We start from the raw sequence: 26,902 nt of genomic DNA, 5'->3' as shown, positions 1-26,902 counted from the left end.
CCCAGTACCACCAAAAAATAAATAAGTAAAGTAAAAAATGGCTGGTGGTGGTGTTCGAGCTGTAGAGTGCCACAAAAATAGACTGGATTAGCAAGAAAAGCCATGCTTTCTACTCGTTTCTTCCTTTCCTTTGTTGTTGAATCAAAGATTTGTTAATTGTTGCTGGGCAGGTGGCACATGCCTATAATCTCAGCTACTTGGGAGGTGAAGACAGGAGGATGGGGAGTTGGAAGCTAGAATGAGCTAAGTTACAGAAACCCTATCTAAAAAACAAAATACAAACAAACTCATGCTGGGGGCATGGTTCTTGTGATACTTGCCTAGTATATGCCAGACCCTAGGTTCAATACTGAGTAACGCACACACACAATTGTCAATTGCAAGACACAGGTTTGTCAATTGAAAGTGCCGGTCAGACTTCCTAACTTCCTATGTTTGGGTGTTAAATAGAAAGAACACTGCTTTTTTTGAGTAAGCCACATTGGGGTTTGAATCCTAGCTGTCTATTTGCCTGGGTAGAAAAGTTGCCTAGCCTCTCTGGGCCTGTTTTCTCTCATGTCTCCTGGGAGATATGTCTGTCAGGATTGTTGGGAAGAAGTAAATTTACCTGGCAGGCAGACACCAAATCCAGGATCTCGCTTCCCCCAGTTGAATTCCAGGTGACAGTGGATCTTCACAAGGGGCCATCTTCATGATGGGAATTTTGTCAAGGCAGGTATTGTTCATTTTCCAGAGAATAGCAGCTTGGCTCATTAGGTTTTGTTTTGTTTTGTTTTTGAGACAGGGTCTCAGGCCGGCCAAGAACTTTCAGTCCTCCTGTTTATTTCCCAAATGCTGATACTGCGAGCACACACCACTGTGCCCAGCTTGGTGCTTATTTTGGATGTCTCAGCTCTTTCCCTTTCTTGCAAGGTGAATGGACTCCATTCTGCCTCATTACTTTATATCATCCACAGCTACTTTTGAACAGCAAAGCTTTCTCCCTGCTAAAGCCTCATTCCTACAAGTAAAACCCTACAGTGCTTTCCAAAATCTGCTCTTTAGAAATATGCCACAAAAAAGTGAGTACCTCTTTATTGGTTTCCCTGTGAAGGAAAAGTAATAGCACTGGTAATATTAGTAAGAGGTAGACCTAGAATGACAGTTCAAATTAATTTTGAAGTGTACGTGTTCACATTAATTATGCCACTGCAGTGATTTCCAAAGCTTTTAAAAATGGGTACCATCAAAAGCTCAGAATAGATGGTTAAATTTATAACCTATAGGGGTTGGAATAGGCAGTGAGCATTCAGAGATAGGGTGGGCTTTGGGGTGTCTACTGAGCTCTTTTCTTCATTTTGGGAGGGAGATGGAGTTTTGCAGGCCTGCTTCTGTGAAGGTGGCCACAAGCTGGTGCTAAAAGTCACTGCTTACCACAAAGGACTAATAGATGCACACAGTGCCTGCTCTTCCCGCTCTGCCAACTATCGAGCTGTACTAGGCATGACTGACATCTTGCCCTCAGCCTTGCACTTGTGATTCCTGGGATTTTCTGGTCTCCAGTACCCTGCCTTTTAGCTGCATCTTGAATCCTTTTGTGGCTTCACAGGGGTCATGTGCAGGGCGTAACCTGAATTACTCTTTCAGATAGGGACGTTAGCTTGGTATAAGGCTCTTTTTATTATGTGACATCTTTAGGCAAGCACTTCCTGGCCTTTTCCTTCTGTACAGAAAGTTGTTAAGATGGTGTTTCCGCCCATCCCTGGTCAACCTTTGACTGCTCCCAGCATCTTCACAGAGCCCACTCATTTGATTCCTGCAATTTCATAGCCCAATGCAATCACTCACCGACTCATTCAGTTGACGATGTGGAATCCTCCACTTAGGACTGGAATCGCCCGAATTCCACCAGACAGATGATAGAGCCAGAAAATGACCCCTAACGCAATGCTCTCCATTCCCCTTTCCAGCATCCATTTGAGTAACAAATATACAGATAAAAATCACATGCCATTTAATTGAATGTTTATTCAATGAAAGGATGTATAAAAACTTACAAATCTGAGAACTCAACTATACATACAATAGGATGACAGGATATTCAGGTTTTAACATATACATACTGTATAGCTATAACTATTCTCCCCTTCCCTTTCCCCTTCAGTCCTTACTTCTGGCTCCTACTTTGTCCTGTAACACCCTTCTCTTATTGGCCTAAGGGAAGATTAACGGACAACTTTTACTGCTTTTAGGCCAGTGGAGAAAATTTCAGGTGTTGAAAAAAAAAATAAACTGAAGAACACACATGAAAATCAAGCTTTTTCTTTTTCCCCAAACAGCAATTAGATTTTTTTGTCCTGATTTCTCGTTGTCATTTTGATGCTTCAATGCATGGTGCTAGTGAACTATCAGCACTGACTTACAGTCACTGGAGTTACATCTTCTCACAACTTCCAATGTAGGATGCACGCTCCTCTAGTCCTCTCCCTGTGACACACACTGATTTAAGGACAGCTGGGTGGTATGAAAACAAGTTTACCACTGGCACCTGCTAGAGAACAGCACATCATTTTCTGCTCAGAAAGACAATCTACAGAATAGTATTTGTAAGTCTGAGTTTTTGAAACAACACACTTGTCAGAAACTAAAACACAGCATCTTGTTGTTGAACCTGGAAAGAAGCCAGCAGTTAGATAAGGCATGCGCACTGACTCACCTGTTTACAGCAGGTGTCCACGCTTCCTCTCGCACACACAAGCTCACAGCTTGTTGTGGTTACCCCAAAATTAAGATTGCCGTCACATTATCACTTTGTCTCTTCTGTGTTTTGTTACAGTAGCTTTCTTACCTAGTGATTTTTCTTAACTGCACATAATCTCAAAGGATACATTCTGAAATAAGACACCTTGAGGATAAATACTAAAAACATTTTCTTGGGTTTAAAGTTTCCCCACACTTTCTAGATTTTTGCATAGTACAGAGCCCAGCTTTCTCTCTAAGAAACATGCTGTATTTTCTGACATTGTTTTTCTGACAAGGAAGACTTATTACCCAGGGAAAGTCATAATTTTAGCTTATCAAATTATATTCTAGTTGTTTTGTTTTGTTATATACCCTTAATTAGTTCCAAGTATGCTTTTAAATACTCTTAAAACTTCTCAAAACCTATTAAGTTTATAAGTACTACTGACCATTATCTTTCCAACAGCCCCTGAATTAATGTAAATAGATTCCAGGTTTATAACGCACAAGGCCTTTACAGAAGTGGGGCTGGGGAGAAGGGAAGAGGAGAAGGGAACAGGGCCCTGTTTGTGTCATGCCACAGAGAACTACGGTTTTGAATTGGGAGAAGGGAGAGCATTTTTGTAAAAATGACAGTTTTTAAAAAGACAAGTAACATTCAGTCTAGTAACACAGTTTCCTGTTCCTTTTTGATGGAAGCTAACACCGGATGGTCAGGTCCCGTGACTTCTGAGTCCCCACTGCCCAGGAGGATGGACCGGCCCTCGTCTAGGGCGAAAACGTCCGAGTTTTGGTTTTGGCATGAATGTTTGACAACCTCGCTGGGGGTGGAGAAGGTTTTGTCACACAAGTTGCATTTGTAAGGTTTGTTGGTTTGCACCAACATGTTGTCCATCTGACTTCCTTCCTCGAATGTGCAGAGTTCCAGAGTCTGTTTGTCCACCACGGTGTAGGTGTCGATGCTCTGGTTGAGGCACACATGGCGGGCGGCCTGGTTGGCCCTGCAGAAGCTCTTGTCACAAGTGCTGCATTTGAAAGGCTTGCCGGTGTGGATGTACATGTGCTCCCTCCAGTGGCTTTTCTGGATGAATTTGCGTCCACAAATTGTGCACTCGTACTTCCGCCGCTTCACCTCCCTCTCCTGGTCCGCCTGCTCCAGGTTGTCAATGTCAGCAATGTCCGAGGGGGGCGGGGTTTCCGACTGCTGCTGCCCGTCTATGATTGGGGAGTCTGAGATGTGCTGCAGCTCGCTGTCGCTGATCATGCCGGCTTCAGGCACTTCCATGGCATCTTTGCCCAGGTCGGCTGCATTGCTGCAGAGAGACAGGGGCACGCGGTTCTCTCCCTGCTGGCTGGAGGGGAAAGGGACTCCTGTGTGGATCTGCAGGTGTTCCCGCAAGCTGCTCCGCAGGGTGAAGCGCCGTCCGCACAGGTGGCAAGCATAGTACTTGGGAAAGCTTCCATTCCTCTTCATGATGCTCGGCTTGACATGGGCGATGGTGAGGGTTGCAGGCTGCTCGTCAGAGGAGGAGGCCTCTAGGTTGGTCTCCTCCCCGGGAGGTGGGGGAGGAACGGGAGTGGAGACGAGTTCGGGAGACAACGAAGTCTGCAGGGGGTCTGCGGGGGTCAGATTTGTCCGATTCACCTGGGCCAGGTTTGGAGTCAGCTGGGACAGCTGCGAGGCCTCTGGCACCTGTTCCTGGCTCATCCTGGAGGCCTGTGGCCTGGGTTCCCGCCCAAGTTTGTCAGGTGCTGAGGCCATCTTGGTGGCTTGTCTCAACTGGTGATCTGCGATCTGAATGCCGTACAAGGAAGAGGCCAGAGGGAAGACTTGGTCAGGATGGGAGAAGGTGCCCTGGCTGGCGAGGCTGGCTTCCTGGATTAGCGGGTATGCATGCAGAAACTTGATCCCTTGCTCCAATCGGACAGGATCGATCAGTTGCGGTGCCATCTTGCCTGTGTACATCAGGTGCAGGAGATAGCTGAAAATATCGGGCTGGATGTCAGTGGGCTTCAAACGGACACACTCGCTGGAAGAAACGAGCAAAAAAAACCTGTGAGTGAACATCAATCTATGTCTCAAACGACAAAAGCCTGAAAAAGAAAAAAAATTGGACCCTGGAAAACAAATGAAACAAGAACATCTCTTGTTTCTGACTGCTGGATTCACTGGCCAGGCCAAGCTTTGAGTTAAAAGCCTGGGTCTTTACTGATCCAATCCAGAGGTCAACAAATCTTTTAAGGTAAGTCAAACAACCTATCTGACTAGAGAGGTCTTCATCTAGAAGATGACACAGGGTAGCTGGCTAGCATAATGGTGTCTAAGAGCACCATGCCAAAACTGTGCACACAGCTCCCGGAGCTATGCGACTCTCTTCAGCATGAAGGCTGAGGCATGGCAAGAGGTGGGGAGAACAGGCAAGGCCTGCCACGGTCCTGGTGCTGCTAGCTGGGGACAGCACACTCATCGGTATCATCTGCCGTGGAGCTATACAGCCACTCTGCCATCTAACTGCCACCAACCCACCAATTTTACACGTAGGGTCAAGGCTCAGAGGTGCAATGCCTTGCTCAATACCAGAGCTGGTGAGTGGTGGGAGTGGGATTTGAATCTAGGCCATACCAAGATCCTTCAGGGCAGTACAAGCACCCTGTGCGGGAGATACAAGGGAGCTAATGGTTGGTGATTCCCATTTGACAGTAGGGAACTGGAGGTCCTAAAGGCTAAGTGATTTATCAGAGGCACCTAGTGTGCTAGGTGGCACAGCTAGTTTTCTAGCTTTTAGACTCTTCAGAAACATGGTCATCCTGAGCAAGCACCAGTACCAGAAGGAACGGACTCTGCAGACCAGCAGTAACGACAGGAGTTCTAATGCATCACTGGAAACCAAAGATATGTAGCTACACATGGTGAGGCACATGTCATCACCCAGAGCGCAAACCTTCCAGAGACAATGCATTTTTAGACAGCATCCTTGAATTGCTGTAGAATTTATAATAATCTTTTAATTATACAACTTCTTGGTACTGTAACTCTCTTTGGTTGTTCCCCTTCATTGTTTAAACAGGTATTTCTCAATCTAATAAAATACTAACAGCATATCGTATTCTTCTAAATTTAACATTTTAATCTATTTTATAAAAAGGACAGTTGTGAGAAACTAAAGACAAAATAAAAAAAAAAAGGGCTGGAGGTGTGACTGGAATGGAAGAGTGCCTGCCTAGCAGGTGCAAGGCCCTGAGTTCAAGCCCCAGTGCCACCAGGAAAAAAAAGGAAAACAACACAGCAATTTTAACAGTGAAGAAGGTATACAAACACAAATCAATCACCAGGAAAATGTTGTTTGACTATGGAAATATGGAGGCTAAAGAGTGAAAAGCAAGAGTAACAGAACAAAGGGAAGAGGATAACTATTTCCATTTCTTTTAAAAAAAGGCACAGCTGCTCCTGTCTTTCCTTGGAGTCTTTTATATTCCCTTAGGTCACTTACACCCCTGCAATGGGAATGCAAATACAGGTGGTTTTTCTTTTCAGCACAAGATGAGTTCCATCAATACTATGAGTGGTATATAACACGTTTAGATACTGTGGGGGAATCCAATAGTCAGAACAAAGCTTCAGGGATTCCGTGTGGGGAAGAGGACTTCAGTAATGTAAATAATCAACTCCAGGTGAAGAAGGGACTGCCAGACCCCCAGGCTCTGGAAGAGGCCTGGGAAACTCTAGGCCTTCAGAGATGCAAATTACCCCAGACTAGCAGGTCCATAGGACCTGTGGTCCTCAGGGGGACCTGGTCCTCAGGAGAAAAGGAGGGAGAATTAGGGAGCCCCCTACTCTTCTCCCCTCCCTGCCTAAGGGGAAGGGAGGAATCCAAAGGTGGCTTTGTTTCTTAGCATCCATGAAAAGGCCTACCTAGCAGAAAATCCTTCATGTGGGTTTTGTAATTCTCCCACGGGATAGGTTGTCCTGTCTATTGCTTGTGAACTTACTTGACAATATACCTCTCAAAGTTTTTAGATAACTTAGGTACAGTTCCTGATGGAAAAGACAGGAAGGAGCTATGGAGTCCACATTCCACACTTTTGCTAGGCCTGGGAAGAGAAGGGCTCTCAAACCAGGCAGAATTGGCTAAGCCCATGGGGAGGAAAGCAGTTAAGTTCCTAGGTCACAGCCAGTGCCCTAGAGCCCAGGGAGGACTCCAGGCACCAATTTATTTTGGTTTGTTTATTTAAAAAAATTAACAAAATTTTTTTTTTAAAAAGCAGAAGCATATGTGTACATACACATTTAGAAAAATAGGTGGAGTTTTTAAAGTTCCTTCCATCACATTCCAGTCACCACCACCCTTGACTGCTTTTACTCCCCAGCAGCTTGGCCTCCTCTCTTAACCTCTCAGCTCAGTGGGGGCAGGACTCTGGGCACTTCCCAGAGTCATTCCATCAAATGTTATCTGCACATATCTGCTTGACAGAACACTTTTATGCAAGAAAAAGTGAAAAAAGTATTAGTGCACATACAAGTCCTTCCGTATAATTCTCAGGTTCAATTTTTCCTTCTCTAGAATTTTAAGATAATGCTGAGCAAGGCCTCTCTATCCTTTAGTGCTTTTATTTTTGGGAGCTAAAAGTCTGAGACAAAAGGTAGAGCCATCTAGTGGTAACTACAGGACATAAAATACCATCTAACTAAACTTGAAGATTCCAGTCCTGCTCTCTGTCTCAGACATGGCTGTGTTCTCGCTTAAAAACATGCCCCCACTCTCCGGCCAGTGTTTGCCTCAGTGAGCTTGAGTCCTGCATGTGGATGTGCACAATGCTGGCCACCAGGAGGCTGCCCAAGTGGCCCGTGCCACCTTTGGTGCATTACTACTGGTAAAGACCCCTTCCCTTGTTACAAAGACATTCATTCACGCCCTTACATTTAAGCGGAGTTTCTAATTAACAAAAGTCCATTAGATTCTTTTCTTTTATTCCTAAAATTAGAATCTTTTCCTTTATAGAGTTATTTAATTTACTGTACTGAGACTAAGTACAAAGCTCTAACACAATGAAGATAAAGGGTGCATTTTTTTGACACAGTCTTGCTAGGCAGCCCAGATGGGCCTCCAACTTGTGATCCTCCTGCTTCTGCCTCCCAACCAGTTTAAAGGGTGCATTCTTAGTGCTGCAGGACAAAAACCTGTCCTTGCCATTAAGGCTGAAATCCCATCACTGTCCCCTCTGTTCCTCCAGATGTTTATCAAGTGGCTTTTCTATCATACACACACGCCTCAGATATACTCTTGTGGGGTCCACAAATACTTGTAAAACCTAGTTTCTGCTCTCAAGAAACTTACAAACAAGGAGGGAAGGTAAGCAAACAAATAACAATTTGGGGAAAACGTAGAGCTCTTTTAAGTGACACAAATAAAGTGCTGTGACCCGTGAGAAAAGAAGGGCTCACTTTTAATTACTCTGTCCACTTGACTACAGAAGGGGCAAGCAGAGGGCTGTGAGAACTGAGACTTAGGGAATGGGCAGAACACCAGCAAGGGGTAGATCAGGTAAGAAAGCCACAAGGCAGCAAGGTCAAGCTGAACTGGGCGGGGTGTTCCAGAGGGATCCAGGCAATGAGGCTAGAGGGTCAGGCTCCAAGCCTGTGGGGCCCTGAATGACAGAATGAAGGGCATGAGAATCACTGCGGTATTGTAGTGAGTGTTCTTTTGGATTCTGATCAAAGGCACGCTATGATCAAAGCATGGAGGAATATTAATCAAACTGTGATGTGGAAATAAATGATTAGAAAATGGGAGAAAGGAGAAAAGGACAAATGTGAAAGGTATTCTAAAGAAAATATGATCTGAGGAGTGATAAAAAATGATTTGTAAGAGAATTTCAGCTGGGAAGAGAAGAAAATAGGGGGCCATCAGGGAAAAGGCTTGTGACTGTGCCTGATGAAATAAACAGTGAAGCAGGGGCCAGCTCAAATGACCAGCAGGCAGCCTGGGGGCTCAGGAACAAGGCTCTGGAGACAGAAAGATGGAGGCCAGAACTATAAATGCAAGTTTCCAGCAACAAAGGCAAGACCTCCGCAGAAGATGGGCCTCCACAGGAGTGTGCGAGGAGAGTGAAGAGGGCTTGAGACCAGAGCTCAGGAGGTCCAGGGCAGAGGGCAGAAGAGTGAGGCGGCCAGTTCCAGTGTGGGTGACAGCTGCTGCAGCAGGAAGCACACAGCAGCAAGTGCTGCAAGGACAGGGTGAGCCTGAGAAGGCAGTGGTTTGGGGAGGGTGACCTTGGAGACAGGTCTGCAGTGGAGTGCTGGGGGTAAACCACAGTGCAAATGGACAGGAAGAATGTGGGATGAGGAGAGTGCACACAGGGACAGAGGTGTAAGAGCTTCCATAGTAAAATAGAGAATAGAGCCTTAGGGCAGTGACAAAGTCAAGGAAGTCCCCATTGTCTTAGCGGGTGTAGGGCTTGGGGTGAGGGAAGGAAGGATGAAAAGTATAAAATAGAGTGCAAAATAAAAATTGAGAGCTGTGAGGGGGAGGCACATCATTTCCTTAGACCCCAGGAGGCTCTTGTCTCTAAGACACTGAGGGTAGATGGATGAGCAAGTGTCTTAGTACAGAAAAGAGGGAAACTGGGGGAATCTGTGTCCTCAAGCTTCTCATTAGAGGAGGAGACAAGGACAAGTATTGAAAGTCAGCAGGTTACTCGGGGACCGGGGCTGCAGGAGCAAAGGCGGATCCACGCTTTACTGACAGGAGGCCCTGGAGGTCTGTGGCTGAGTCTGTAAAGGACCGCTCCTGCCAATCCCATCCACGTAAGTGACACCCAGCGAGGCAATCTGGAGCAGGAGGGGCTGTGCATTGCAGGCAAGTCTGGTGATTCTCAAGTGCTACTGAAGGCATGAGAAACCAAGAGGCCAAAGGTAGAGGACAGGTTTGGTCACAAGGGAACTGGGCACCTAGGAGCCTAGGTGGAGGCAGAGAGACTTATGGGTGGATGAAGGCAAAGAGTGGGTTGGGGGAAGAGGGACCCGGGGCTAGGGGGGGAAGAATTCGACAGTCATTAGGTATTATCACCCACTTTAGTTACCTGGTCTGATGGACAAACAACATCTTAAAGTAATTGGAGAATGAAGCAAGAACTGATTTGTGTGCCTTGAAGTACACATCGCCGATTGCAACCGTGCAGTCACACAGGAAACCAAACTCTCGCTGAGCGTTTAACTGCTGCAGTAGAATAAGTCCATGGTTGGTCAAATCCATTTTTTTAAAAATCTGCAAAGTAAACAATTTTATTTTTAAGAAAGGTGATTCACAAATAAGAATGTGTCCTCTTATAGCTACCAATAGTACCAATCTTAACTCACACATGGGCACAGCTAATGTGTCAGGCACTGCTAACTAAGCATGGTATGTGTAGGATTCATTTGGCCCTCAAGGGGCTGTGGCATTTGCTCAGGCTTCGGAGATGGCGGAGATGCCAGGTCACAACCCAGAGAGTCTACCTTCAAGTCCTTGATACTGCAAGTATTCTGGACCACTTAGTCTTTTAAAGACCCCAGTGCAAATTCTAAAGAGCCATCAGAATTTGTCTAAATTTCCACAGGTCAATTAAAGTGCTGGGTGGAATCAAAGCAACGCAGGGTAAAATTCTGTCTTTTCCAGCTCCTCCGCTTGAATGGGCCACTGATACAACGCTGACAAATCCACTAGGATTGGGTCTAGTCTTCCCTTTGGAGGAGGAGAAAATAGGCTTTCAGCTGTGTAAGTAATTTGCCCCAGGCCTTCCACCTGGAAATGAACTTCAAATTCTATGATTTCCACTACTCACACACAGCACCTAGCAAACTACCGTAGTCTGAATCTATTCACAGTAGTGATATTACCTGGTTCATCAAATTTCTCAAATGTTCCTTTTCTACAGCTAAACAGCATTTATAAAAGACTAACAGGATTGAGGGCATGGCTCAAGTGGTACAGCACTTTCAGGGAAAGCTGGAGACTCTGAGTTCAATCCCCACCATAGAAACAAAAAAATCCCCCAAAACCAAAAACAACAACAAAAAACCCACTACACATAGATCACTGTTGTACTTTATGGTGAGGAAGAGTGGATGCTTTTTCCCTAAGACTGGGAACAAGGCAAAGAAGTCTGCTCTCTCTATAACATAGCATCGGAAGCATTCAGAGGTACAATGAATCAGGAAAGAAAATAAAGGTAAAAGACAGGAGAGAAACAAAACTGTCCATGTTTGCAGATGACATGATTAGAAGGTAGAGAATCCCAAGGAATCTATTAAAAAAAAAAAACAACCTCAGAGAACTAACAAACGAGTTTGACAAGGTCATAAGCCATAAGCCTACAAGATAAGCACACAAAAAACCCAAGTGTAATTCTATATATTAGCAATGAACATGCAGACATTGAAATTAGCTGGCCTAGTAGCCCAAGTGGTAGAGTGCCTGACTAGCAAGTGTGACGCCCTGAATTCAAACTACAGTACTGCTCTGCCCCCAAAATACATTTACGGTCACTCAAAAATGAAATACATAGGTATAAATGTAACAAAACATGTAAGACTTGTATGTGAAAAACTACAAATCGCTGATGAATGAAATCAAAGATTTAAATAAATGGACAGACACCATGTTTATGTATAGTAAGACTCAATAGAGGCAGCAATCTTCCAAGTTGATAGAAGGATAACACAATTCCCATCAAAATCCCAGGAAGATTTTTTTTTTTGTAGATACAGGCAAGATTATTCCAAATGTAAAGGACAAAAAACTAGAATAGCAAAACCAGTTTTAGAAAAGAACCATAAAGTGGGAAAAATGAGTCTACCCAATTTCAAGATGTATTGTATTGGTACAGAACTCAATGGCGGTGTTGGTAGAGACAGGCATGCAAACTGACGCAAGAGAACAGGGAGCCCAGAAGTAGATCTAGGTAAAGTCGAACATCTGATTGTTGATAAGAGCACAAAAGCAACTCAGTGGAGAAAGCAAAACCTTCTCAACAAATGGTGCTGAACCAGCTGGACTTCTTAAGCAAGACGGGAGGGAGGGAGAGAGGAAAGGAAGGATGGAGGTAGGTAAAAAGACAGAAATAACCATGACCTGTCTCATCCTTTATACACAAATGAACTAAAAATGTATCATGGGCTTAAAAGTAAAACACAAAAGCACAAAACTTTTGGAAGAAAATTGTAGGGTACTAGGACTAAGCAGTGAGTTCCTACACTTAAAAATGAAACAAAACAAAACAAAGAGTTCCTATACTTGATATCAAAGGTAGAATCCTTAAGGAGAGAGTGATATATGGCCCTCATCAAAACGAACAGCTTTAGCTGTTAAGAGGATGCTAAAGATTAGGAAACGTAAATTAAAACCATCATGTCACTATATACCTGTCAGGATGACTGAAATAAAAAATAGTCACAACACCAAGTGCTGGTGAGAATATGGGGAAACTGGATCACTCGTACATTGTTGATGGGAATGTTAGAGTTGAAAGAGCAGCTTCTTTAAAAACAAAACATGTCACTACCACATAGCCCCGGACATTTATTTCAGCGAAATGAAAACCTAGGTTCACATAAAAACCTGCACATTCAAGTGCACTGCAGCTTTACTCCCAATAGTAAGAAAAACTAGCAATGATCCAGGTGTCCTTCAGTGATTGAATACACACCCTGGGGTGTATTCCTACTGTGGAAATCCTCTCAGTCACATGAATATGAACCATAGTAGTGGTCATGGTGGTACATGCCTGTAATTCTAGCACTCAGGAGGCCCTGGCAGGAGGGTCTTGAATTCAAGGTCAGCCTGGGCAGAGTGAGATCCTGTCTCAAAACAATGATGGAAAAGCAATGAACTACTGACAAATACAATAAGTTGGGTGAATTATGCTCAGAGATGAAGGCCAATCCATAAAGGTTACATAGTGTGTGATTCCTGTGATATAATATTCTTGGAAATTATAGCAATGAAGAACAGATTTGCAATGGCAGGGGAGGGGAAGCAGAAGGAGGTGACTACCAAAAGGCAACCTGAGGGATCCTTTTTTTTTTTTTTTGGTCGCACTAGGGTTTGAACTCAAGGCCTCGTGCTTGCTAGGGAGGTGCTTTTACTGCTTGAGCCACTCTGCCAGCCCTTTTTAATGTGACGGATATTTTCGAGATAGGGTCTCATGAACTATTTGCCCAGAGTTGGCTTTGAACCGCGATCCTCCTGATCTTTGCTAGGATTACAGGCGTGAGCCACTGGTACCAGGCTCTGAGGAATTCTTGTGGATATAGAAATGTTTTCAGCAGGATGGTGTCAAGGTCAATATTGTCCTGTGGTATACATAGTACTACAGTTTTGCAAAATGTTCCCAAGGGGAAACTGGGACCTCTGTACAGAGGAGGTGAAACAGTAGGGTGAAGAAGGGGAGACACAGAGAAGACATGGGCTTACGATGGCAGCCTGGGATTGCAGGGATGCATCACTCTACCCTGACCTTAACCAGGACATCAGCAGAAGCTTCGAGGCTGCTCTCTTTTCAAGCGTCAGAACTCGTCCTTCTCCATCCTATCAACCTGCCTCTGGCTACCAAAAGCCACACTGCTGCGTCCCACTGCGCTGTGCTGCCCTGTGCGGGCTGACTGCTCAGGCTTGCCTACATGTGGACAGCTCCGAGTCTCACACCTTCAGGTGTCACGGTCCACAGGAGCCTCAAGTTCAACACCATGCTACTATTTATCCCTTGATAATGACAGGGTTATTACTTCTGGAGTGCTTACCAGTAACCACTCATTTCTAAATGACACTCATTTAACTTCACACTACCTGATTTGAAATATTTGAGGTATCTCCTCTTCAAGTTCATAAATGAGGAGAAGGGCACGAGAGGTGGCTTAGTCAAGATTACAGAACCAGTAAGTTCAAAAAGTGGGATTCAAACTAGGGTTCATTGAAAGGGCTCGGAGTAGCTCAAGTGGTAGGGTGCCTGCCTAGCTGCCTAGCAAGCGCAAGGCTCTCCGTTCTAAACCCCAGAACCACACACATAAAAATAAACAAAAAATAAAGTTGATAAACTAGAGATTCATTTGTCAGAAAAAGCACTGCACTGAAGTGTGGGCCTCACTCCCTCCCTTCTTTCATAGTCTGGTATGTAGCCCAGACTGGCCTCCAACTCTGATCCTCCAGTCTCAGCCTCCCCAGTGCTCATATTATGAGCATGTTCTGCCACACCCATGTGAACTATTTGTCCAGGCTAGCCTCGAACCACAATACTCCTGATCTCTGCCACCTGAGTGGCTAAGGATTACAGGCGTGAGCCACTGGCACCTGGCTCATTACCACTTTTTCAGGAATTGTTGCTATTATTACTTTTTTACTTTGTGTGAATTTAATGACGATGTGAAGCACATTATATTAATTGACCATTTCTATTTCCTTTAGTACCTCTCTTCATGAGCTTTGTCCTTTTCTTCTTAACATCCATTGTACACAGGAAAATAAGCATGGTGTCACATATGTTGCTAGGATCATCCTCATCTTCCTTTGACTTTATTTATAGAGATCTTTATTTTTGTGTGCTGAGGTCCTGAAGCCACATGTTGAACAAGAGATTAACCACTGAACCACACGCCCAACTCCAAGAGTTTTGATGTATGCAATTTTATGTTTTCATGGCATCAAACGTACCAGCATCTTTGGAGGACTTTGTTTTTATATCAGTGGGTATATACAGTATTATGTCTGTGACAGCAAAATGTTTGGTTCTCTCTCTTTCCATAAACAGACTAACAAGTGTTCTATTCAGGTCATAAGAATGAAGCTTGGTTAAAAACACTGAATGTTTCTTTTTTCAAGGGAGTCTACCTCAATCTAGGAACATCTCTTAGATCAGGATCACACTGAACAGAAGCACTCAAATGTAGAAGGAAGAACACATGTGCATGGCTTTCAAGAGGAATGAAAAAAAAAAAAATAAAGGAGGAAAACCACAGAACCAGTCATATGTTCAAAATTCACACAGGAGAAAAATACACAGATCAATTTAAGAAAAGTTGTTTCTGAGCACCAAAAAAATCTCTTAGGGAGAAAGGCAAAAAGAACGGCCTAGACCCTTCCATGAGAATTAGCCTGAGGATGGGGTGAGAGGTGGAGAAGGGCACCTCAACCTTCAGGGCAGCCCCACTCTCAGGGGCTCAGCAGGCAGGACTGCCTTTTCCAGCCTCCCTCTCCTCTTTCCTCCTGGCCTCATGAGGAGGAAGCTCACTTCCATGAGCTTAATTTGCCCAAAAATGGCCTACCGTGCAGGCTGAGGACCAGGGTGCCTTCTTGGGGGAATGGCTGTCTGCTCACCCACCAGACTGCAGTTTGGCTCAGTGGGGCCCCTAGTAGGTAGCTTACTGCCCTCTCTGGGCATTGAAACACTTCATTATTCCTTGATAAACACTCACCCCTTGTTATCCAGGCAACTTTGCTCTCTGGGGGCATCTCACTTCTCGCTAGTGCATCTTACTCCACCCCCAGGATTCGTCTTGCTACTCACTCTTTCTCTCTGAAGTGTCCATTTGATGAGTGCATCCACTTTGACTCAGTGGCCTTGGCCTGGCACCTCGGGAACCTTAAGCCTGACCTAGGTAAAAGTGAGCTCAAGCTGTGCACCAGTGGCTTGCACCTGTAATCCTAGCTACTCTGGAGGAGGAGACCAGAAGGATAGTAGCTCAAAGTCATCCCCTGGCAAATAGTTCACAAGACCCTATCTTGAAAAAACCTAGGGCTGGGAGAGTGCCTCAAGTGATACAGCATCTGCTTAGCAAGCATGAGACCCTGAGTTCAAACCCCAGTATCACCAAAAAACCCCCAAAACAACAAAAAAGTCAACTTAAATTCCTTCTTCCTCCCTCACTGGACTTACTTCTCCAAATGACAGCGAGACCCTGGGACACAAACTTGTTCTATATCCCCAGCTTGGGGCAAGGCACCCCCATCCAACCTTTGAGCAAGCCAGAGCTCTCAACTCAGCCTTCATTCTCAGAGTCTGCAAGTCAATGGCAACGGCTTCCTGCATCACCTCACGCTCCCTATCACCAGTTCTGGCCTTAAACCATTCGCCAGGTAACCACCACTAACTCTACACTGGACTCTAGAGCTGACCCAAGTGGAAGGATTCCAGAAGTTTTAATTTCACACTTAACTAAAAACAAACAAACCTCTACACTGGGGGCTGCAACAGTGTTGCTCTCTTTTCATTCAGCAAACAGAAGCTATTCACAGGCCCAACAGGGCGGGGGCTTTTGCACATCAATAGGCAGAAAGGATACAATCCACAGTATGTCCTCCCAGAGGAAAGACACTTGGCACTGTATTCAGAACAGGAAAATTTTTTTCTAATTGTGAACAAACTGCAACATAAAATGTTATCTTTTAGTTTTTTTAATCTAATTATTTTCTTGACACAAGATTGTCAGTTGGGTGATCTTTTCAAAGTGATCAGCAATGTCTGGCTTGTTCTGAAATCTAAGCATTACCAAAAACTCTGCTTCGACTGCCTGTAAATCCCAGCTCTCCGGAGACAGAGCAGAAGGGTCATGAGCCAGAGGCCAGCCTGGGCTACGCAAAAACACAAATACAAACAAATGTTGTTCCATCCGAGTAGATGGCTGGGAGACAATGATGCCACCTCACCTTTCTGGAGGAGCTAAGACAAGCTTGTGGCAGTTTCTTTCCCAGGACAGGGATCATTATGGCCCCTTCCAGTCTACAGGGTTCACAGTTCCCAATCTTACTTTCCAAATGTCACACTTGGCTGCCTCATCTTCACTCACCAAGGACAGGAAGGTTCCATGCAGAACCTCTGCTGGACCTTCTAACATGCTTCTTTCAGGGAAGCTGGTCACTGACACACAGGAGCACTGAGAGCTGAGAACCCTTGTGGTCACACACTTCCATGTTTGCTCACACATGGATGTGTGTGCTCGAATTTGCCTCTCTGATCTCAGTATCACCTGCCAGTTACGTAGCCTGCCCGATGCTTCCTGAAAGCTCCCTTGAATCTTTATCACGCACTACTTCACCCTCCATGCCTAGTAGCTGACCAGAGTAATGTCTAATGTTTGCTAAGTAAACTAATAACTAGATGTTCTGAGAACGCAAGAGTGTTGAGTTCCAGTCATGGTTCAGCACGTGACTAGTTGGGTATTTGGGATAAAAGCTGTTTCTTTTTCTTTTCTTTTTTTTAGCACAATGAAAAACACTGAAAGCTGTTTCTTTTTATTCTAGACTGACTGACCTAAAAAATACTCAATTTAATGTGTATGATATTTTAGAAGAATTTCTCAATTAAAAAATGTTACCTGGCGTTTCCAGTGCTACTCATTAAGTTCTGAATGGTACTTCAGGTTTTACCATGACTCCGAAGGGCAAAGCGACTGAGAATGAGGCAAACTCAGGCTGGAGACTAAGGTCATTATCTTTAAAACAACGGGAAGCCTCTGAAGGGATTCTCATCATGGAATACAATGGGAGGTCCACAATGTAATGATCTATGCCAGCCCTCCTGGCACTGCAGAACTGAGCTAGGAGGAGGCATAAGGTGCACAGGCAAGAGAGCTCTTTATTCCTCCTAAGAGAGGGGGTGGGTGGGGACCAAGAAGGAGGGGCTGGGCAGGATTAGATATTTAGAAGATAAAAGATCAACAGCACTGGCCAGTGGGTGAGGTGGAGGTGGAGGTGGGGGAGAGTAGGGAAGGTCAAAGTCCCAAGTAACTCCTAGTCTTTTAGTCCTACAGCTGGGTGGGTGTAGGAACTCTCCACCTGAGAAGACCAGCACAAAACCCCAGCTTGGTGGGGAAGAGCAGCTGGGTTTGGGAGACTGCTCACCCTCCAGGCCTCCTGCTGACACTGGCCTGGGGCTCAGAAGTCCAGTGACTGGTGCCTGAGGGTCTTCAGAGAAGCCAGGCCACCTGACTCTGGAGCAGTGTCCTTAAGTTACTGTTGCTGCAGAGGTTCGAATGGCGAACAAATGAGTCAGGACTGAAGCCTGTTTCTTGGTGCACAGTTCATGTCAGTTCCATAGTTCCTAAAACTTCTTACAGATCCTAGTCACAAAGGGCCCACAATGAGACAGGGCACGAAAGACCTATATAAAAATCCCAACCATTTAACACTGTTAAATGGAGCTTAAAATTCACAGGCTGTAAGATACATTCATGTCAAAATAAGTAAACATTTTCCTAAGCCAAATATAAAATATATTTTAGACTATTAAAGCTTTTTTTTTTTTTAATCTCCAGCACTGTCTCCCTAGTGGTCAAGTGCTAGCAGTGGCTGGGCCTCAGTCAGTGATGAGCCTTGGGAGGTGCCACTGATACAGTCCCTTTACATTGTGACAACGTAAGTTCCTCTTTCACTTCTGGAATAAGAACTAAAGCCCAAATAGCTTTTGGGAATTGATGATTCACTTTCTAGAGATAACAGCTCCTCCAACACACTAAACACCACTTAGACTACCCACTTCAAGGGCACTAAAAGGGTCCTCTGAAGTCCTTGACTTTATTTAAGTAAAGCATAAATGAATACTGTAATGCGCAGGGCACTTCACTACCAGGAGCATTACTCCCAAGGAGGATGGATTCTTTCAAGTGGTTTAGACCACTTACCAGGATAAGAACTGCCTTTTAAATTAGTGCTATTAAAAATTAATGTTGTAGAGCCCATGAACTAAACCTCAATGAGTCTGGTCATTTGAATTTCAATATATTTTAAAATTGCAGTTCAAAGGTAGGAAATGAATCCTATTTAGTTGATAGTACAGTAACTTTTTAAAATTAGCATACATAACAGTATAACAGGATTTCAAGGTGATAATTCCACAGATGTGCACTCTGTAGCCTGAACAAGTTCAACCCTCTATCACATTCCCTTCCCCTCCTCTCTCCAACCCTCCCAGGTAAGTTTTTCCTAACATTTCTTTATTCAACCCTCTTCCATAGTAACTAGAAGAAGGAGGGGCATAACCTAATTGCACTTATTTTCATATTGAAAAGCACTGCATATGTAAAAAGAGATGCCCTTTCAATTATGTTTTGCCTCTGTTAACATTTAAATTGGTTTTTAATTTCCAAATGTAAGTTGGGGTCAGATACAATGACATCTGAGGTATCAAGTAGAAGCAGGTCAGAAATTTATGGCTAATAAAGATAGTTGCTATTAGAGTGAGATTCTAAAGACATTATACTACAATCAGCTTTAAGGAAATCTACATATGATCGCACCCAGAAAAAATTTAAAAATCTGACCTTTTCCTACTAACCCACCAAGGTAGAGATTGTCTTCCGTTTTTATAACAGTACATGATCGTTTGTAAAAATTAATTTGAAGAAATTACCATCACCTACAGGTCTAGTTCTGGGTGAGTTCTAATAGTGTTCAAGCCTTAATTAAATGACATATTTCAGTATTTTAGGGCAGGGTTTCCCAAAGCTTTTGGTGCTAGGGCCACGTTGCTTTTTAAAATTATTGGAGGCTCAAAGAACTTTTGTTTATACATATTGTAATTACTGATATTTACCATTATTAGGAACAGAAACAATACTAACTCAATTCCAACAACCCATTACACATTAACAAAGAACACGTTTCTATGAAAAATTTAATTTTCCAAAAACAAAGAAGTGGCATCGTTTTGTATTTTCATAACTCAAGACAACTGGATTGTGCACTGAGTTTCCCAATGTACTGATGTGGTATTTGTTTTGTTTCAGTCTTAAAGAAAATCCGGTTTCACCTACATATGTAGTTGGAAAAGAAATTCTTTTTTTTTTGAGACAAGGTCTTAGAATGATCCGCCTGCCTCAGTCTTGGGGTTACAACATGCATGCTCAGCCTGGTGTGTGTATATATTTGTATGTTTTATTGGAGAGGGGATTTTTTTTTTTTTTTTTTGGTGGGAGGATTGAGGTTTGAACACAGGGCTTCACATTTGTAAAGCAGGTACTCTTATCGCTTGAGCTACACCTCCAGTTCATTTTGCTCTGGTTATTTTGGAGATAGAGGGTCTCATCAATTACTTGCCCCACCTAGCCTGGAGCCACCATCTTCCTGATCTCAGCCCCCCAGGGTGTGGCTACCGGCACTGGGCCACAATCATCTTTGGGAGTAGGGTCTTTGCATTTTTGCCTGGCCGGACACCCTCCTGTTTAAGCATCCCTATATCTAGGATGACAGGTGTGTCCCAGCACACCCAACTATTGGTTGAGATGGGGGTCTTGATGATGTTTTGCCAAGGATTGTCTTGAACCTCAATCCTCCCAATCAGATTTCTGCCTCCTTAGTAGCTACGAGTATAGGCATAAGCCACTGCCCCATTCCACATTTTAATGGTTAGCATTATAAAAATGTGGAATATTATTTACTACCAAATCAAAGTAATATTATTTAGCAGCTTATAATTTGCTAATAAAATTTATAACCTGAGAATAAAGGTTTTTTCTCAATCTCACTGCTTAGAATATTTACAATTATTTTTCCCCTCAGAAAAAAATTTTTTTCAACTCCCTTTTAGGTTTTCAGGGTCATTCAGGACCAAGGGACATAAGGAAACAGAAACGTGATAAATGCCCTTTTGCCAGCTGCATTTTGAAATGTATGGTAAGACTCTCCAGCAGATTAGCAGGTCTTCCAGTCTTCCTTTCCTGTGCCAGTCTGGCACCATACTACTTGCCAAGTTTCAAAGTTTTTACGGGGAAAGGGGAGTAGGTCTAGGGATGAAGTACCAAGGGAGAGTAAAGGGCTGGGATGTAGCTCGGTGGTACAGCGCTTGCCTAGCATGCGTGAGGCCCTGGGTTCGATCCCAGCACCAAAAAAGAAAAGACAAAAAAAAAAAAACCTCTCCCCAAGGGAGAGTAAGAAAAGGCAGAACAGTCCTCAAGTGAAAAGCAGATTATCCAAATCAAGGGCTGGTAGAGAGGCTCAAATGGTAGAGCACCTGCCTGGCAAGCATGAGCCCGAGTTCAAACCCCAACACCGCAAAAAAAAGAAAAAGAAATCAAATGCACATAATCAGCCTTGCCGGGTTCTTTCACTCCCTACCTCTGGTTCAGTAATTCTCAAACAGGTACCTGAAATCACAGGGCTACAGGTGCATCTTCCAATGGGGTGCTGGAGTAAATATTTTTATTTTATATGATCTTATAAAAGTATAAATTTTGGAAGTTAGGGCAAAGTTCATAGTAACCTTTAAGATAAAAAAGCTGTCATCAGCAGCTTTTGTTCTGTGACTTAAAACATGGCTAGTTGTTGACTCTGCTGCTGGAATACCTTGGTGCAAGTTTGCAGCAATCTTTACACTCTTGACTAGGTCTAAGTTTTAAGGGTGATTTATATATGCCACTCCTTAATGGACTCCTCTACTGTTGAATTTGGTAGCACTTAGTACCCCCCCCTTCTTGCATTTTTAGATACTAGGATGATTTCAATTAAAGATCAGTTTTTTGGTCAGAATATAAACATATGAAACCAGAAATTTATTAAATGAGAAATGTCCAGCTCAAAAGAACATTAGTGCTAAGTTACTTTCTTCTTAAGAATTACCTTTTACTAACAGCTCACAAAACACTCTGGATACCCACCACTGATTCACAACATTTGAGAATGCCAAAAATATTTCTACCTTACCTATTGTTTTCGGTTTATGATAAATCACAGAAATGAAGATTAAAACGTCTCAGTTCTGACTTTTTTGGCAGTCCTGGGATTTGAACTTTGGGCTTCATACTTGCTAGGCAGGCGCTCTATCACTTGAGCCACTCCTTCAGCCTAGTTCTAATTTTACAATATAATTTTCGGGCCTCTCAGCCTAAAATGCTAGTGATAGATGCACCTTCTTCCAGGGCTACGTAGACGGTTTCAACTAGAAAGCAGAGGGCAGCCAGCGGACCACCGGTGAGTCCGCAGTCCAGACCTTCACGTCTTACTTAGTAAAACAATAGCCTATGAAAATGAACCCAGACTCACTCTAACCGGACCCATTGTGCGGCGAAAGAGCAGAAGAACAATGCGGCGGGTGGGGAAGTAGGCAAAGAGCTCGGTTATCAACCCTGAGGCATAATTAGGATCTGGAGTACTAGGGTGGAAATTCTTGCAGTAAATGGCGTAGCAGTAACAGTATTTTCACTCTCCTAGTCACTCTGCCTGCTGTGCTGCCTCTACTTAATTATGGCCTGATTCAAGACTAGCTAAAGGCGACAAAAGCCTTGCTTCTCGATGCAGCCTTGTCCTGAAATGAATGGTTCGCTGCACCGAGCCGGCCTCGCGCTCCCTTCCCCTCCTCCTCGGAGCCCGCGGGGTGTGCAGCCGTGGGCCCCCCGCCCGGGCAAGGCGGCAGAAACCGCGGTGCCGCTCCGGGCCCCGCTGATCGCCTGTCGGGCGGAAGCCCGAGACCGCCGGCCCTGCGCGCCCAACCCCCGCCGGGGCCCAGCGGGCGACCCAGGCGGCGCCCAGGCAGCCGCAGAGAGCCGCCCAACCGCCTGGCTGCCCACCCCGCCCCCTGGGGAGGAGCCCGGCCGGGGTGGGGTGGGGCGGGGTGCAGCGCCAGGGTCCCCGGGTCCCTCCGGTCTCACCGGCCCCGCCCCCACCCCAGGGCTGAGGGAAGGGGAGGGGCGACGCGGTCTGGCCGTGCCGCACGCTCGCTGCTCCCCACATCCCGCGTGCGCGCGCGCGCCCGCGCCCGCCCCAAGTCCCGCGGAGTTTAATAGAATGCCGACGCCTACGCCGTGCGCGACGCCCCGGCCGGCGCAACAGCCCCGGCGCTGGGGGCGGGGGAGATGGCCTTGCCAGGCAGAGGGGATGAGCGCGCGCGAGAGCCGCAGACAGCGCGAGACCCGAGGAGGCCGGAAGCGCGCGTGCGCGCCCCCGCCCGCGAGCGGGGAGGCGGAGCCGCAGCAGTAGCGGCAGCAGCTGTAGGAGCCGCTGCAGCTGGGAGAAGCGCCAGAGAGGCCGGGCCTGCTCCGGTCGGACCGGATCCCTCCCCTCCCCCGCCCTCCTCGCTCCCCTCCCCCAAACCCACTTCCGCAGCTCGCGGCCTTGCCGCCGAAGAAGCAGCGGCGGCGGCAGCAGCAGGAGGCGGCGGCGGGGCGCCGAGAGGATTACGCACCTGACGGGCCCGCCTCTGAGGGCTCCAGCGCGGGACGCTCACCGGCCACCGCCGCTCCGGACGCACTTCGCGGTGGCGGCGGCAAGGAAAGGACCGGCGACGGGGAACGGAACGCGAATCGCCCCCCTCCCCTTCCTCCCTCCCTCCTCCGATCCGCCGCCCGCCCTCTCGGCTTCCGTCCCCTCCCCCTCCCGCAAAGCCCCGGATGGAGCCGCCGCCGACTCGCCGCCGCCTGGCTCCGGGGGATGGTTTTGTCAGGCGGCCAGAGTCCCGGCGCCAGGCGCAGCCGCCCCCGCCCCCGCGGGGCGTCCCTGCCCTCGCTTCCCAGAACCGGGTCCCGAGTGGTCCGGGCCCTCCGCCTGCCTTCACCCGGAGCCCCGGGACGGGGGTCATTCGTCTTCTTTGTTGCCACTGCCGCTGCCGGAACCGTTTGCGAGCTCCGGTGGCCCCCGCCCCCCCTCGCCTTCCCGGAGCCCGGGCCGGGGGCGGCACGTGGGCACCGGCCCCGGGAGGTGGAGGCGGTGCGCGCTTACCTGTCGCCAGTGCTGCTGCGGCGGGGGGTGTGGAGGACGCAGCGCTGGGCGGCTTCGGCCGTGCTGTCCTCCCCGCCGCCGCCTCTGCCTCTGGCTGCTGCTGCTGCTGCCGCCGCGGTCGGTGTCTCCGGCGCGGCGGCGGCGGCGGCGGCGGGGCTTTTCCTGTCCGGTTACGTTAAGGTCACATGACCGAGGGAGCGGAGCGACTAGTGCAAAGAGGCTGAGAGCGGCTCCCGCCGGGGGGGAGAGGCGGCGAGAGCAGTGGCGGCAAGAGCCCCTCCGCCCCCCAGCCGCTCCCCTCCCCCCGCCCGCCTCCGCCTCCTGCTGCTCTGCCGCCGCCGCCGCCGCCGCCTGCAGCACTCGCTAGGCTGCCGCTCCCACCCAGGCTCGGCTCGCTGCTCCAGCCAAACTTCTGCGAGCCATGTGCGGCCGAGGCGAGGAAACTTCTCTCCACCTCTTGGGGCTGCGGCCTTGAGTCACAGCCCCGTGTGGACACGAAGTGTTTAGGTAGCACAGGTCCCGAGAGCTCGGTGCCTGCCGGGGGAGGACTGCTGGGGCTGCTGTCAGAAGATGCTTGGCATCTCTTGGCTCTTCCCTGGTCCCTTCCCGGCTTAGTTAAGTTTTCGTCCGGGCCGTCGAAGCCGGGAGCTGTGGTAGATCACTTGTCACCGGTGGCGATTGAAAGTCTACTGAGGCAGATACCTGAGTGTCCTGTCTCTCGAGGGGCTTCCTCAGGCTAGGCGAGTGTGGTGGACCGTGCTTCCTTTAGGCTTGGATGTGCTGGTTATTTCAGCAGTTGGATTTTAGTTTGCAAAGTTTTGGTACCAAAAAAATGAAAGTCTGTAGGGTGTGTGTTGTACAAGAACAGTTTACCCTCCTGCCAAGTGTGATCTCTGAGGGGCTGGTAGAGTGGATTCCAGAGTTGCTGTTCTGTTAGGTTACAGTTCTTGGGTGGTCACTCTTAACATTTTAAAGTTTATCGTGTCATTGTGCTGGGATTTCTCCCTCTGTACGGTTTAGTCCTTTAAGGACATGAGTTTAATTACTTACTGTGTTGCATATCTAGGATTTCGAAGACTTAGGATAAGGTTTTATTCTTAAGGAAATGGAGGCAGTATTTACAGATTACCCTTTGATTTTAAAGCACACTAGCCTATCCTATTTGTCAGGGTCTCGATGACTAACCTTGGTTTACACAGCCAGACCCTGGTACAATTCTGGCACGTAGTTCACAAAACACTTAAGGCAAATTTACTGTCTGAAGACAATTGAATATACAGAGTATCCCTCCTAGAAATGTTGAGTTTGATTTAGCAGTCCAGTTTTATCTACATGACTGACTTCTTTAAAGACAAAGTAAGCAGCTATATCTCTAGTGGCCCCAAATCGAATAATAGATTCAGCATATAACTGCCTTGAACTTTCTTGTTCTTTGATCTAGGTAATGACTTGTTGAGTGGTTTAAATGTCAGCCTCCAAAACCAGTTTCTGACCATGATCTAAGTGTTCTAGTGCATGACCACCAAAACATCAAAGTTGGCCTTCACACTGGCAAGCCAGATTCTTAGAGTGGCTCAGAAGTTGAAATCTGTTTCCTCTCACTAGGAAACTAAAGTGATTTTGATTGTTCTGTAGAGAATCAGAGTTAGAGATCTTTAGGTTCTTAATTCTTTTGGACCTTGACTGAAAACTTTTAAGTTACGCAGATGGAGTGCTTACATGAGGAGTGAACTGATTTAAAGAAATCTAAGAAAAATGATCAGAACTAAATATTGAAGTTTCTGGTTGAAGTTGTTGGACAGAGACTTGCCCACATGTCCAGAGTAATTGGCCTTGAGTCAGAGTAACTGCTTATTAAGATGTGAATAGTTTCCCGGTACTCTGTTGGTTTCTAGAAATAAACCCAGGTGTGAGCCCCCAACTGAGTATCGTTCCTAAAGGATGTACAGGCCAGAGCATCCCTTCTTTGCAGTGGGAGGTGTGGTTCAAACTGTAGAGCACTTGCATGGTAAGGGCAAAGCCCTGAGTTCAAACTCCAGTACCACAAAAAAGTCAAAACAGAAAAAGTCCCTTCTCTTTAAGTGCTGCTGCTCTAAAATTTAGAACTGGGCTGCTTTGCTGCTAACTGTCAAGGCATAGGCAGGTGCACTTTTGCCAAGTATGCAGATTATTTTGGTTTTTAGTCACCATCATTAGGTAATAGCAAGAGAGGAGCTATACAGACCACATCTGCTTTCTTCCAGCTGGTTGAAGTAGGAAGTATTTACATGTATGTATGTATGTATGTATCTGCAAAGGCCAGGGAGAAAACAGCAGCCCTTGCAGAGAAGGAAGGGCTAGTGTTCTCAGGACAGGGCCAAGGGAGGCTGCCACTTAAGTCTGGCTTTAGAAAGCCACACATCCTCCTAATATGAAAAATAAGTGGCTTTTTAAGTTTATGTACTGATTTATTTTAGTATTTTGAAAGTAAGTTTGGCATGTTAGGAGTTCAGAAATAGTTTAGCATATTTTACTTCACAGAAAACACAATATAGTCTGGGTAGATACTTTGCAAAGTCTGTGTTGCTGAAAGTTTTGATTTGTGTTTTCCTGAGAAGACAGCCATAAAAACAATACGTTTGTTTGTATTCCAAAGAGAACAGCTCCAGTGTGACTTGGACGGTGGACAGAAAACAACTTAATAGTTGTGTAGTTAGCCTCCCCCCCCACTTTGTTTTAGTGAAAGAAAATTTGTGAGTTGTGTGTGCTCAGGTTGAAGATGGAATTTCCTTTAACATTGAAAAGAAAAGTAATAGTAGGAGGAAATGTTAAGTGTGGTTAGAACCTAAAGCTGCTTTACTAAGTTTTATGTCCTGTTGAGTGAGTACTTAAATTAGGAAAATAACATGCTTCTAGACTTTAAAGTCTAGGTCAGATACCATTCCCTCTTTTATAATGAGCTCAACATGTAAGTCAGAAAAGATACATTTTGAGAGTACATTTCATTGGCTTAGTCTCAAAATTTATGAAAGTGGTTTTATATTTGGTTGTTATTGAGATAACAGGAATTTCTTATGCTGCAGGGAGCTTTTTGCTTTAAACCTGGTGTAGAACTGTAGGTATATGCTTTTCAACCATGAGTCTAAGCACATTTTAAATGCTACCTGCTAAACATGTTGAAATGAAATTTTCAGGAAATAGTTATTTGGACTGATGTACTATGCTTTTCTTTCTTTTTTCTTTTTTTGGTGGTACTGGGGTTCTAATTCAGGGCCTTGAGCCACTCTAGCCCTTTTTTGTGATGGCTTTTCTTTTTTTTTTTCCCCGAGATAGATCTCTGTCTTTTGAGTAGTAGCTAGGATTACAGGTGTGGGCCACCAGTGCCTGGCCTATTTCATTTTTTTAAAAAGTTGTTTTACTATCTTAAATTTATTTCATAAACTATAAACAGGTCATGGTCCACAATCTGAAAAACACTTACATTAGTTCTTTTGCTGTTATAAACTAACCCAAAACATAGTGGCTTA

The 26,902-nt window shown here is 45.7% G+C and overlaps 1 protein-coding gene across 2 annotated transcripts; it reads right to left on the bottom strand.

Annotated features, from left to right (window-relative positions):
• Positions 1-1,968: 1,968 nt before the first annotated feature.
• On the bottom strand, positions 1,969-23,527 carry Zbtb2 (zinc finger and BTB domain containing 2). Of its 2 annotated transcripts, none has more exons than XM_020176004.2 (3): positions 23,397-23,527; positions 9,802-9,986; positions 1,969-4,751 (listed from the first exon to the last, which is right to left on the bottom strand). In XM_020176004.2, exons 2-3 carry the CDS (start codon positions 9,972-9,974, stop codon positions 3,380-3,382), a joined length of 1,545 nt encoding a protein of 514 aa, XP_020031593.2. In that variant the 5' UTR covers positions 9,975-9,986; positions 23,397-23,527; the 3' UTR covers positions 1,969-3,379. The 2 variants fall into 2 exon arrangements, with proteins under 2 accessions (XP_020031593.2, XP_020031592.2); XM_020176003.2 differs by lacking the exon at positions 23,397-23,527 and adding an exon at positions 22,864-22,994.
• Positions 23,528-26,902: the final 3,375 nt, after the last annotated feature.

The sequence above is a fragment of the Castor canadensis genome, chromosome 1 (assembly GCF_047511655.1).
Source record: "Castor canadensis chromosome 1, mCasCan1.hap1v2, whole genome shotgun sequence".
Lineage (NCBI taxonomy): Eukaryota > Metazoa > Chordata > Mammalia > Rodentia > Castoridae > Castor > Castor canadensis.
The sequence above is the reverse complement of the archived record's forward strand: the minus strand, read 5'-3'. Positions and strand labels throughout refer to the sequence as shown.

Excerpts from the sequence above, each read along its gene's own strand:
- Zbtb2 (XM_020176004.2), bottom strand. The coding sequence starts at position 9,974 with ATGGATTTGACCAACCATGGACTTATTCTACTGCAGCAGTTAAACGCT. Across the intron at positions 4,752-9,801 it reads TTGTTTGTCCATCAGACCAG|CGAGTGTGTCCGTTTGAAGC; the intron begins GTAACTAAAGTG and ends CGTTTCTTCCAG.